The sequence below is a fragment of the Coregonus lavaretus genome, assembly GCF_964263955.1.
Source record: "Coregonus lavaretus genome assembly, chromosome: 9".
In the NCBI taxonomy this organism is placed as follows: domain Eukaryota; kingdom Metazoa; phylum Chordata; class Actinopteri; order Salmoniformes; family Salmonidae; genus Coregonus; species Coregonus lavaretus.
The window spans coordinates 17862041-17875507 of NC_139996.1; the positions used below are offsets into that span (position 1 = coordinate 17862041).

A 13467-nucleotide genomic window follows, 5' to 3' on the forward strand; every position below is an offset into this window, starting at 1 on the left:
TATCCTAATAATTTCGGACATCCTAATAATATGTGACACCACTTCGGCCCCCGAGGACTGGAGTTGCCCATCCCTGCTGTAGACAAAGCTCTCTGAAAGCCGTGTGTTGCGTTCACCAACCCTCCATCAGCCCTGTCTCTGCTCTGCACTGACATCGAGTGGCAGCACTATATAGCCATCATGAGAACTAGACTCAACCTGCACTAGAACTGCCGGAGCATACAGTGTATCAGGACTCTGTTACTGGTTTAGCTGTCTCTAATCATGCCCACAGTTTGTTGAATGGAGTAAAATGTCGGTAAGAGAGTGTTTTATGTAGCTATGGTCATATAAGCTACTGTGGTCATATAGGCTACTGTGGTCATATAGGCTACTATGGTTATACCCAGTATACCCAGCTTTGTTTCAGAGTATCAGAGACAGGGGATTTATGATAACATAGTGTTTGTCTGCATACGGTGTGAAGGTTTGTACCAAATATTTAGTAGTCCACGTGACACCTTAACCCTTGCTCTAAAGCTTTACTCCCTCTATGGTGATATTGTCACTTTATCCCCTCAGAGGACAGGGCAAAGGATGCTGCAGCACATACGACATGTGCTGAGAGTACCTAGAGTACACAGACATGGTGGCAGGATACACAATGCAGTAGACAAACACTTAACAAACACCATAGCACACACAGCACACACACAGCATACACACACACAGCACACACACTATGGTCAAACCATTGGTCGACATGTGAATACAGGGAAGCTCTTATAGGGAAGCTATAATAGTGGAAATTAATTACTTAAAAATCATACAATGTGATTTTCTGGATTTTTGATTTAGATTCCGTCTCTCACAGTTGAAGTGTACCTATGATAAAAATTACAGAACTCTACATGCTTTGTAAGTAGGAAAACCTGCAAAATCGGCAGTGTATCAAATACCCCACTGTATATACTGTACTCTAGTCAAGTCTATCCTATTTAACTATTGCTGTACATATACTATTCTATCCACGTATTCTTCAGATATACCATATATTCTATCCACATACTGTCCATAATGTCTATATATCCAATCACATACTGTACATATATATTTATATTCTGGACTATGACATTGCTCGTCCTAATATTTCTAGATTTTTTATTCCATTCTTTTATTTTTTAGATTTGCGTGTACTGTTTTGTGTTGTTAGATATTACTGTCTTGTTGGAGCTAGGAACATAAGCATTACTCTACACCCGCAATAACATCTGCTAAATATGTGTATGCGACCATTAACATTTGATTTGATTTGATTTATTTGTCAGAGAAATTGCCAATTGAATTAAGTATAGCTTTTAAGGCCGTCGCTCAGCTACATTGCAAAGTACCATAGATTCATTCCACAGATTGATGTGAAATCAATTGAATGCTCTGAGTCTAAAGTCTCAAATCAAATCAAACAAAATAAATCTTTGTCACATGCGCCGAATACAAGAGGTGTAGACCTTACAGTGAAATGCTTACTTACAAGCCCTTAACCAACAATGCAGTTTTAAGAAAGAATACCAAAAGAAATAACACAAAAAATACAATATAAAATAATACGAAATAAAAGTAACAAATAATTAAAGAGCAGCAGTAAAAATAACAATAGCGAGGCTATATACAGGAGGTACCGGTACCGAGTGAATGTGCGGGGGTACCGGTTAGTCAAGGTAATTGGGGTAATATGTACATGTAGGTAGAGTTAAAGTGACTATGCATAGATAATAAACAGAGAGTAGCAGCAGCGTAAAAGAGGGGTGGGGGGGGGGCAATGCAAATAGTCTGGGTAGCCATTTGATTAGATGTTCAGGAGTCTTATGGCTTGGGGGTAGAAGCTGTTTAGAAGCCTCTTGGACCTAGACTTGGCGCTCCGGTACCGCTTGCCGTGCGGTAGCAGAGAGAACAGTCTATGACTAGGGTGGCTGGATTCTTTGACAATTTTTAGGGCCTTCCTCTGACACCGCCTGCTATAGAGGTCCTGGATGGCAGGAAGCTTGGCCCCAGTGATGTACTGGGCCGTACGCACTTCCCTCTGTAGTGCCTTGCGGTCGGAGGCCGAGCAGTTGTCATACCAGGCGGTGATGCAACCAGTCAGGATGCTCTCGATGGTGTAGAACCTTTTGAGGATCTGAGGACCCATGCCAAATCTTTTCAGTCTCCTGGCTGATGTTTTGTATTACAGAGCTGTGATGAGTTAAGCTCTCGCACGCACGCACGCACGCACACACACACACACACACACACACACACACACACACACACACACACACACACATACACACACACACACACACACACACACACACACACACACACACACACACACACACACACACACTGGCCTTGAGACTGGAACTGTTGGAGCAGATCAATACTAAAGATCAATGCACAGTAGAGCTGAAACCTTCGTCATCACACCTCCTTCTTTGTCGGTCAGTGAAGCTTTTTGTTAGTTCTGTTGAAGATTGAATAGGAAGCTTTTTGTTAGTTCTGTTGAAGATTGAATAGGAGTCAACTTGGAGAAGATGAAAGACAGCTTTCCAGTTGTAGTTGGTTCAGATGAAACTATTAGTTTGTGTCGAGAAACATACAGTTCATACTTTTTCTCTCTCTCACACACACGCACGCACACTATCTCTGCACACACACACACTTTGCAGTTACAGTACCTTTTAGTGTTGGTCAGGGATGGTATGGTATGTTCAGGGTAGTGTTCTAGCCCCTTTATTAAGTTGTCAGTCATGTGTCAGTCTTAGCTCTGACACAGGAATGGAAAAGAGTCAAATCAATGCAGCTGTCGCTGTGTACTGCTAGGGTGTTTCTTGTGGTGGCTGTGGAGTTAACGCTAGTAGCTAAGACAATGGAAAGTGCTTATTGAGCAAATATCAATCAGATACCAACAGGGAATCACAGTATTTCATTGTAGCAGAGAGAATGGATATCCTCTCATATACAATTTTAAATTATATAAAATCTCAGTTGGTTCTAAGGTTCCTTTCTAATTCTTTCTAATCTTTATTTTCAGGGCTTTTTTGGTGTTCACACAGACCTGATTCACAAGTATGGGAGAGTATGTGGGTAAGTGACTGACTGACACTAAATTTACATCACACCAAACCCAAGCCACTACAGGACACTCTTATTGACTTGTGTCATCCAGCGTCTAACCCATCCTCTGATAGACATATGTGTTAGAAGTATCAGTGAAGCTGGTGAAAAGTTATCATGGTCCCAGATCTGCTTGTCCATGTCTTGCCAAATAATGGTGTGACAATAACCATAGGAGTTGGCAAGACATCACAAACTGATCTGGGACCAGGCGAATGAAAAGCAACACCATAAGATCAAACAGAAGCTTCCTGGTAGGCTCATTCCAATGCATTACCCCACTAAGATCAACGGGGAAACAGTAGAACACATATAAATACCTAGGAATCAAGATAGACAATAACCTGAAATGCAATGACTGTGCGTGCCCTTGCAAAGACAAAGAAAACTACAATATTTTTTTAATTATTTTTTTTACATAAACTGAACCATTTTAATGTTGATCGCCATATTTTACAGCTGTTTTATAAATCTGTCCTACAGAGTGTCCGGTCCTTTGTTCTGATATGCATGTTTGGAAACATGCAAGTTCAAGACCAAATAGAGCTGCAGCGCTTGATCAAGATAGCGGGAATAGACCAAGAAGTGGTATAGACCAAGAATCAGCCAACTCATCCTCCAAAAACTAGACAAAATATTACAGGACAGTACACATCCCCTTCACTCAAGTCTCAGTCGTAGCAGAACCTGACTAGGGGAAGAAGACTTCTTCAGAAGAAGCTCAGGATGAACAGATATTTTTACAGTTTTAGTCATTTAGCAGACGCTCTTATCCAGAGCGACTTACAGACGCAATTAGGGTTAAGTGCCTTGCTCAAGGGCACGTTGACAGATTTTTCAAATAGTCGGCTCGGTGAAAGGAGTGTACAGTAAATATGTATTGCACTTACTCACTGTAAATATGTGGCCTATTGGACTTTCATATACATTTTATTGTGTATTATTCTGTGTTTTTATGTTTTATGTACTTTGTCTTTTTAGGTACATGACCAAACGAATTTCCCCTTGGTGGGATAATAAAGTTGATCTAATCTAGAGGTGCTGCTAGATTAGCTCTGGGTTGATTATACAGGGTTTTCTGTGTGTGTAAAAAATAAAAATAAAGAGTTGGAGGAAAATTGGGTTTGCTATGGCTGGATTTCGTGCCTGGACCAGAAAAGATAACTTAAGTCAGAATGCGCAGATATATGCCAAAAGGCATTACTACAGCCTTCAGTAAGAGTAGTCCACTAGCTCGATACGTTGTTTTTCAAAAAGAAAAGAGAAAGAGGCTCATGGCACATTTATTGAACCCCCGTCGTCTCTCAGAACGCTCCCGTCATGAATTTATCTAAGTTGAAAGCACTCAGTGGTTGTTAGAGGGAAATCTTTCAAAGTTTCTTTATTTTTCATATCAGACATAATATCAAATACAGTAGACATAACATGCTGACTAGACCGGGCACGCACGCATGTTGATTTTGTCCATCCACACCAGACGCGATCAGGACACTCAGGTTGAAATATCAAAAGAACTCTGAACCAACTATATTAATTTGGGGACAGGTCAAAACACATGAAACATTCATGGACATTTAGCTAACTAGCTTGCTGTTGCTAGCTAATTTGTCCTGGGATTTAAACATTGGGTTGTTATTTTACCTGAAATGCACAATTTCATTTTTTTCTGGATCTTTGTAGAATTTTAACCCATTTTGAGTCACACAAAATCGTGTTCTCTACTCCGACAATTAATCCACAGATAAAAGGGGAAACCTAGCTAGTTTCTAGTAATCTCTCCCCTTCTTCTTCTTCTTCTTCTTCTTCTTCTTCTTCTTCTTCTTCTTCTTCTTCTTCTTCTTCTTCTTCTTCTTCTTCTTCTTCTTCTGTGGTCTTTATATGGAGGTTGGCAACCAACTTTAGGGTGCATTACCACCACCAACTGGACTGGAGTGTGGACCTCAGTTTATCTTTCAATCCCCACTTGGGTAAATGCTCCTAAAAACCAATGAGGACATGGGAGAGGCGGGTGCTAGCAGTTTGGATGAAATGATTGAATAACATGTACAGTGGGGAAAAAAAGTATTTAGTCAGCCACCAATTGTGCAAGTTCTCCCACTTAAAAAGATGAGAGAGGCCTGTAATTTTCATCATAGGTACACGTCAACTATGACAGACAAAATGAGAAAAAAAAATCCAGAAAATCACATTGTAGGATTTTTTATGAATTTATTTGCAAATTATGGTGGAAAATAAGTATTTGGTCAATAACAAAAGTTTCTCAATACTTTGTTATATACCCTTTGTTGGCAATGACACAGGTCAAACGTTTTCTGTAAGTCTTCACAAGGTTTTCACACACTGTTGCTGGTATTTTGGCACATTCCTCCATGCAGATCTCCTCTAGAGCAGTGATGTTTTGGGGCTGTCGCTGGGCAACACGGACTTTCAACTCCCTCCAAAGATTTTCTATGGGGTTGAGATCTGGAGACTGGCTAGGCCACTCCAGGACCTTGAAATGCTTCTTACGAAGCCACTCCTTCGTTGCCTGGGCGGTGTGTTTGGGATCATTGTCATGCTGAAAGACCCAGCCACGTTTCATCTTCAATGCCCTTGCTGATGGAAGGAGGTTTTCACTCAAAATCTCACGATACATGGCCCCATTCATTCTTTCCTTTACACGGATCAGTCGTCCTGGTCCCTTTGCAGAAAAACAGCCCCAAAGCATGATGTTTCCACCCCCATGCTTCACAGTAGGTATGGTGTTCTTTGGATGCAACTCAGCATTCTTTGTCCTCCAAACACGACGAGTTGAGTTTTTACCAAAAAGTTCTATTTTGGTTTCATCTGACCATATGACATTCTCCCAATCCTCTTCTGGATCATCCAAATGCACTCTAGCAAACTTCAGACGGGCCTGGACATGTACTGGCTTAAGCAGGAGCACACGTCTGGCACTGCAGGATTTGAGTCCCTGGCGGCGTAGTGTGTTACTGATGGTAGGCTTTGTTACTTTGGTCCCAGCTCTCTGCAGGTCATTCACTAGGTCCCCCCGTGTGGTTCTGGGATTTTTGCTCACCGTTCTTGTGATCATTTTGACCCCACGGGGTGAGATCTTGCGTGGAGCCCCAGATCGAGGGAGATTATCAGTGGTCTTGTATGTCTTCCATTTCCTAATAATTGCTCCCACAGTTGATTTCTTCAAACCAAGCTGCTTACCTATTGCAGATTCAGTCTTCCCAGCCTGGTGCAGGTCTACAATTTTGTTTCTGGTGTCCTTTGACAGCTCTTTGGTCTTGGACATAGTGGAGTTTGGAGTGTGACTGTTTGAGGTTGTGGACAGGTGTTTTTTATACTGATAACAAGTTCAAACAGGTGCCATTAATACAGGTAACGAGTGGAGGACAGAGGAGCCTCTTAAAGAAGAAGTTACAGGTCTGTGAGAGCCAGAAATCTTGCTTGTTTGTAGGTGACCAAATACTTATTTTCCACCATAATTTGCAAATAAATTCATTAAAAATCCTACAATGTGATTTTCTGGATATTTTTTTCTCAATTTGTCTGTCATAGTTTACGTGTACCTATGATGAAAATTACAGGCCTCTCTCATCTTTTTAAGTAGGAGAACTTGCACAATTGGTGGCTGACTAAATACTTTTTTTCCCCACTGTATGTGTGCATTTATTCTGCAATGCGAGCGCACACACGCAACGTGAGTGGTGTGGTCATTATGTAAGACATCTAATGGACAATCTAAAAAATAAAAAAATAATTGTGATTTTAATTTTGGATACTAAAATACAGCAGTACCTCACAATGTCAGGAGAAGGCATATAGTTAGGAATTAGAATAAATTGTAATAGGATCTCTATGGGTGAAACTACATCATAACTATACAAACACACAAATGTAATAAGGTACCCTCTGCATTGATGTATTTGTATAGTAACGATGTTGCCACTATTACCACCGGTTGGTGATTAAACTATACAAACACACTAACACACCGAGAAGCCTGCATAGCGACTAGTTGGTCTGAGTAGCCAGGCCAGTGTGGTGATTATGTTACCCATTCAGGCTACGGAATGGAGCTCCCTCCGGGCCAGATAACAAAACCATTACCCGTCCAGTGTGACAGGTGCAGTCATAAACAGACACATGGAGTGTTAATGACCTACTGTTTTTAAAGAGGGGTCAGAATCTCCCCTCTGATACTGCCAGACCTTTACCCCATATTATTTAAACCCTGCTACACTGGATGAAGGGGTGCACTGGTAAATGTGGAGTTACATTAGCCTTGGGACTGGGGACAAGACTAGGGCAACATCTTCTCTAGATTACCCTCTTTTAGTGACACCCAGAGACGGGACTTAACAAGATGGAGCTGCTGTGAGAGAGGATCTTCTCCTTACCTTTTAACCTCAGCTTTATAACACCAGGCATTAGCCCTCCTATCAGCCTTGTGAAGAATCTCCTATAAGTCCTGTATCTCCTCCAGTGCATTCGGAAAGTATTCAGACCCCTTCACTTTTTCCACATTTTGTTACAGCCTTATTCTAAAATTGATTAAATTAAATGTTTTCCTCATCAATCTACACACAATACCCCATAATGACAAAGTGAAAACAGGTTTTTCGAAATGTTTGCAAATTTATAAAAAATAAAAAACAGAAATACCTTATTTACATAAGTATTCAGACCCTTTGCTATGAGACTCAAAATTTAGCTCAGGTGCATCCTGTTTCCATTGATCATCCTTGAGATGTTTCTACAACTTGATTGGAGTCCACCTGTGGTAAATTCAATTGATTGGACATGATTTGGAAAGGCACACACCTGTCTATATAAGGTCCCACAGTTGACAGTACATGTCAGAGCAAAAACCAAGCCATGAGGTCAAAGGAATTGTCCGTAGAGCTCCGAGACAGGATTGTGTCGAGGCACAGATCTGGGGAAGGGTACCAAAACATTTCTGCAGCATTGAAGGTCCCCAAGAACACAGTGGCCTCCATCATTCTTAAATGGAAGAAGTTTGGAACCACCAAGTCTCTTCCTAGAGCTGGCCGCCCGGCCAAACTGAGCAATCGGGGGAGAAGGGCCTTGGTCAGGGAGGTGACCAAGAACCCAATGGCCACTCTGACAGAGCTCCAGAGTTCCTCTGTGGAGATAGGAGAACCTTCCAGAAGGACAACCATCTCTGCAGCACTCCACCAATCAGGCCTTTATGGTAGAGTGGCCAGACGGAAGCCACTCCTCAGTAAAAGGCACATGACAGCCCGCTTGGAGTTTGCCAAAAGGCACCTAAAGGACTCTCAGACCATGAGAAACAAGATTCTCTGGTCTGATGAAACCAAGATTCAACTCTTTGTCCTGAATGCCAAGCGTCACATCTGGAGGAAACCAGGCACCGCTCATTACCTGGCCAATACCATCCCTACGGTGAAGCATGGTGGTTGCAGCATCATCGTGTGGGGAAGTTTTTGAGCGGCAGGGACTGGGAGACTAGTCAGGATTGAGGGAAAGATGAACGGAGCAAAGTACAGAGAGATCCTTGATGAAAACCTGCTCCAGAGCGCACAGGACCTCAGACTGGAGCGAAGGTTCACCTTGCAAGAAGACAACGACCCTAAGCACACAGCCAAGACAAGGCTTCGGGACAAGTCTCTGAATGTCCTTGAGTGGCCCAGCCAGACCCAAACAACTCTAGGGAGACCTGAAAATAGCTGTGCAGCGACGCTCCCCATCCAACCTGACAGAGCTTGAGAGGATGTACAGAGAAGAATGGGAGAAACTCCCCAAATACAGGTGTGCCAAGCTTGTAGCATCATACCCAATACGACTTGAGGCTGTAATCACTGCCAAAGGTGCTTCAACAAAGTACTCAGTAAAGGTTCTGAATACTTCAGATTTGTATTTTTAAGACATTTGCAAAAATGTCTAAAACCTGCTTTTACTTTGTTATTATGGGGTATTGTGTGTAGATTGATGAGGGCGGCAGGTAGCTTAGTGAGTAAGAGTTTTGTGCCAGTAACCGAAAGGTCGCTGGTTCTAATCCCCGAGCCGACTAGGTGAAAAATCTGTCGATGTGCCCTTAAGCAAGGCACTGAACCCTAATTGCTCATGTAAGTCGCTCTGGATAACAGTGTCTGCTAAATGACTGAAATGTAAATGAAATGTAAAAACTGTAATGTAACAAAGGCTGTAATGTAACAACATTTGGAAAAAGTGAAAGGGTTTGAATACTTTCCGAATGCACTGCATGTGGGGCAGTGGTGGTCAATTCTTTTTTTAATGAGCATGGCCTTAGTTATTTTTGTATTTTTATTTTTTTTCTGTACTTTTTTCCCATTTTCTCCCCAATTTCGTGATACTCAATTGGTAGTTACAGTCTTGTCCCATTGTTGCAACTCCCGTACGGACTCGGGAGAGGCGAAAGTCGAGAGCCATGCGTCCTCCGAAACACGACCCTGCCAAGCCGCACTGCTTCTTGACACACTGCTCGCTTAACCCAGAAGCAAGCCGCACCAAAGTGTCGGAGGAAACACTGTACAACTGGCGACCGAAGTCAGCGTGCATGCGCCCGGCCTGCCACAAGGAGTCGCTATAGCACGATGGGACACGGACATCCAGGCCCGCCAAACCCTCCCCTAACCCGGACGAAGCTGGGCCAATTATGCGCCACCTCATGGCTCTCCCGGTCGCGGCCGGCTGCGACACAGCCTGGGATCGAACCCGGGTCTGTAGTGACGCCTCTAGCACTGCGATGCAAGCATGGCCTTATTTCTATTACAGCATATTGGATGACTGTCATTCATATTCCATTCACCCAGCTCAATGTAACATCGCTAGATTTAGGCTACTACATGATACATTTTAGTATTCAAGGTGACAGACATTAACAACTTCAATACCGCCTTCCACACTCTTGCCTGCATCTAGCTGATCTCAGGTGTAATCATTAGTCCAACATTTGCAAATGAGAGTTTCTATTGGACAAATTCAGGTATGTTTATCCCCGTTTTGTTCCATTTGCTTCCGTTTAAGAAAGGTTTTTCAACTAAATCGGTGGAATGAATACACCCCTGATTACACGCAAACACAGTTCACTTTCATAGCAGCCACATACAAACAGCGTGATCCATTTGATCATTGTATTCCTTCTTGCATCTACGTGCTCTACTCCTCTCACCTTTTCCCTTCCCTTGTGGACTTCAGTGCACAACACATCGGCTTTCTGTGACCAGGTGAAAAAACCTTTCCAAGCTAAACCTACATATCATAACCGCTAACCGCTACACACAGCCTACATTGTTCTCTCCATATTAACGTCATAGTCAACATACATACTAGAACTAAGGTGTTAGTAAACCCGCTACAATCATGCAGTACAGTGTACAGTCAGCAGCAAGCAGTTTAGCAGTTACACCGGCGGGCCACGGTGGCAATAAATTAATAAAACCAAAAGCTTACCTTGACTTGGAGTTCCAGTGTTGGATAGCCATAGCCAGCTAGCTAACATAGCATCCCTCTCTGTTTGAGCCGGGTGTTTGAGTAGGCTAAACTATCTAGCTGCATTCGCTAAGTAAGTAAGTGAAAGTGATAAAATAAATACAACAGAATATAGCTCTCTCTCTCTCTCTCTCTCTTCTCTCTCTCTCTCTCTCTCTCTCTCTCTCTCTCTCTCTCTCTCTCTCTCTCTCTCTCTCTCTCTCTCTCTCTCTCTCTCTCTCTCTCTATCTATCTCTGTCTTGCTTCTCCTTCATTTTTGAAGAAATTAATTTGTTCAAAACTGTTCAACTATTGTCTTTCTCTCAACTATAAAAGCTTATGCTTTCAGTACTATATTCATTCTCTAATCCTTTAATTGGGGGACAACATGTCAGTTCATGCTGCAAGAGCTCTGATAGGTTGGAGGAAGTCCTCTGGAAGTTGTCATAATTACTGTGTAAATCTATGGAAGGGGGTGAGAACCACGAGCCTCCTAGGTTTTGTATTGAAGTCAATGTACACAGAGGAGGACCGACTACACCATGGTGCTACCCTACAGAGTGCTGTTGAGGCTACTGTATACTTCATTGCAAAACAGTGTGTTTTAATCAATTATTTGGTGACATGGTGAATATATTTAGTATAGTTTTATCTAAAAAGGATACATTTTTTATGTTTCACTATTTTTATTTTTATGAAATTCACTGAGGAGGATGGTCCTCCCCTTCCTCCTCTGAAGAGCCTCCACTGATGTGGGGAAGAAACGAGGTGAGATAGGACTGACTGACCTGTTAGTCAGTGTCTCCTGGCTAACATTGCAGTGAACCGAAGCAATTCTGAGAGTAACAACTAGACTAGAACAATAACGAGTGGGACTGTAGGATACAAACAAATCCCTGACTCATTTAAACCCTGTGGTCTGTCAAGCCCATGGCAGGTAGTGAGGGTTGTGTTAAACTTCCATTGTGAGACTCTCCTTCAGTATAAACTCCTCAACAGCTCACATGTCTAAGTCTAAGGTGTGTGGGTGTGTTTTACGCTACGGCTTTGAGTATATTCCTCCCCAGGCTTTTTTATGTTTTTATTTTTTTATTTCACCTTTATTTAACCAGGTAAGCCAGTTGAGAACAAGTTCTCATTTACAACTGCGACCTGGCCAAGTGTCACGCCCTGGCTCTGGGGACTCTAATATGTTGAGCCAGGGTGTGTAAAGTCTATGTGTTTTGTTCTAGGTTTCACATTCTAGTATTGTTGTTCTGTTGGCCAGTGTGGTTCTCAATCAGAGGCAACATGATTCAGCTGTTGCTTGTTGTCTCTGATTGAGAACCATACTTTAGCAGCCTGTTTCCCCACAGAGTTTGTGGGATCTTGGTTCTAGTCTGTTGTGTTAGACCGTGAACTGTCACGTTTTCGTTTTGTTGGTTTTGATCGTGTCTCTAATAAAGAGTATGTTTGCCTGCAACGCTGCGCCTTGGTCCTGCTCCCCGCACCAAGTCAGTGGTGCGTTTCGTCAGCCCGGCTCGGCCCGCTCCTGCTCCCCACACCAAGCCAGTGGTGTGCGTTGTCAGTCCGGCACGGCCCGTGCCTGTTCCACCGGTGGCTGGTCCGGCACCGGTCAGATGCTTCACGCCGGTGGAGCGGATTGCTCTAGCTCCGGGCCGAGCCGGGCTGACGAAACGCACCACTGACTTGGTGCGGGGAGCAGGAGCGGGCCGGACCGGGCTGACGAAGCGCACCACTGACTTGGTGCGGGGAGCCGGAACGGGCTGTGCCGGGCTGACGAAGCGCACCACTGACTTGGTGCGGGGAGCAGGAACGGGCCGAGCCGGGCTGACGAAGCGCACCACTGACTTGGTGCGGGGAGCAGGAACGGGCCGAGCTGGGCTGACGAAACGCACCACTGACTTGGTGCGGGGAGCAGGAATGGGCCGGACCGGGCTGACGACGCGCACCACTGACTTGGTGCGGGGAGCAGGAACGGGCCGGACAGGGCTGACGAAACGCACCACTGACTTGGTGCGGGGAGCAGGAATGGGCCGGACTGGGCTGGCGACGCGCACCACAGGCTTGGTGCGGGGAGCAGGAACAGGCCGGGCCGAGCTGGCGACGCGCACCGTAGACTTGGTGCGAGTGGCAGGAACAGGCCGGACCGTACTGGGAACACACACCACTGGCCCTACGTGGGGATCAGGAACAGGCCGGACCGGACTGGCAACACACCCCAGTACCTCTCGCCGTGCCTCTACATCCTCCTTCCCCCTGGTGACCAGTGACTCCCGTAACCTGGCGGCCTCCTGCTGCCCCGTCGTCCACGGCGTTAGCCCCCCCCCTAAAACATTTCTGGGGGTCTCTCTTCCCCGTGGGCCAGGCCTCTATAGTTCTCGCCCAACTCTCGCTCTTCTGCCTCCAACTCCAGCCATTCTGCTCCTCATTCGGCTTGACCCAGTCGAGACTCTTCCTCCACTGTTCCCAAGTCCACCCTCTCTGCTCCTCACTAGGCTTGACCCAGTCGAGGTTGCCACGGAGATCTGCAAGCGATTCCCCTGGCGATGGCTCCTGGACACGCTGCTTGGTCCAGTTTTGGTGGGATCTTCTGTCAGTATCGTCTAACAGAGATGAGGACCAAGGCGCAGCGTTGCAGGCAAACATACTCAACGCTGCGCCTTGGTCCTCATCTCTGTTCGACGATCGTGACACCAAGATAAAGCAAAGCAGTGCGATAAAAACAACAACACAGAGTTACATATGGGGTCAACAAAACATAAAGTCAAAAATACAACAGAAAATATATATACAGTGTGTGCGAATGTAGTAAGTTATGGAGGTAAGGCAATAAATAGGCCATAGTGCAAAATAGTTACAATT

General features: G+C 44.4%; 1 protein-coding gene across 1 annotated transcript in view; it reads left to right on the plus strand.

Annotated features, from left to right (window-relative positions):
• The window catches only part of LOC311135141 (thromboxane-A synthase-like), a 140252-nt gene that overhangs the window by 43373 nt on the left and 83412 nt on the right, over positions 1–13467 (plus strand). The window contains exon 4 of the mRNA XM_084169035.1: positions 3053–3105. Coding sequence (XP_084025161.1) covers positions 3053–3105 — 53 coding nt within the window. The remainder of the gene's footprint in view (positions 1–3052; positions 3106–13467) is intronic.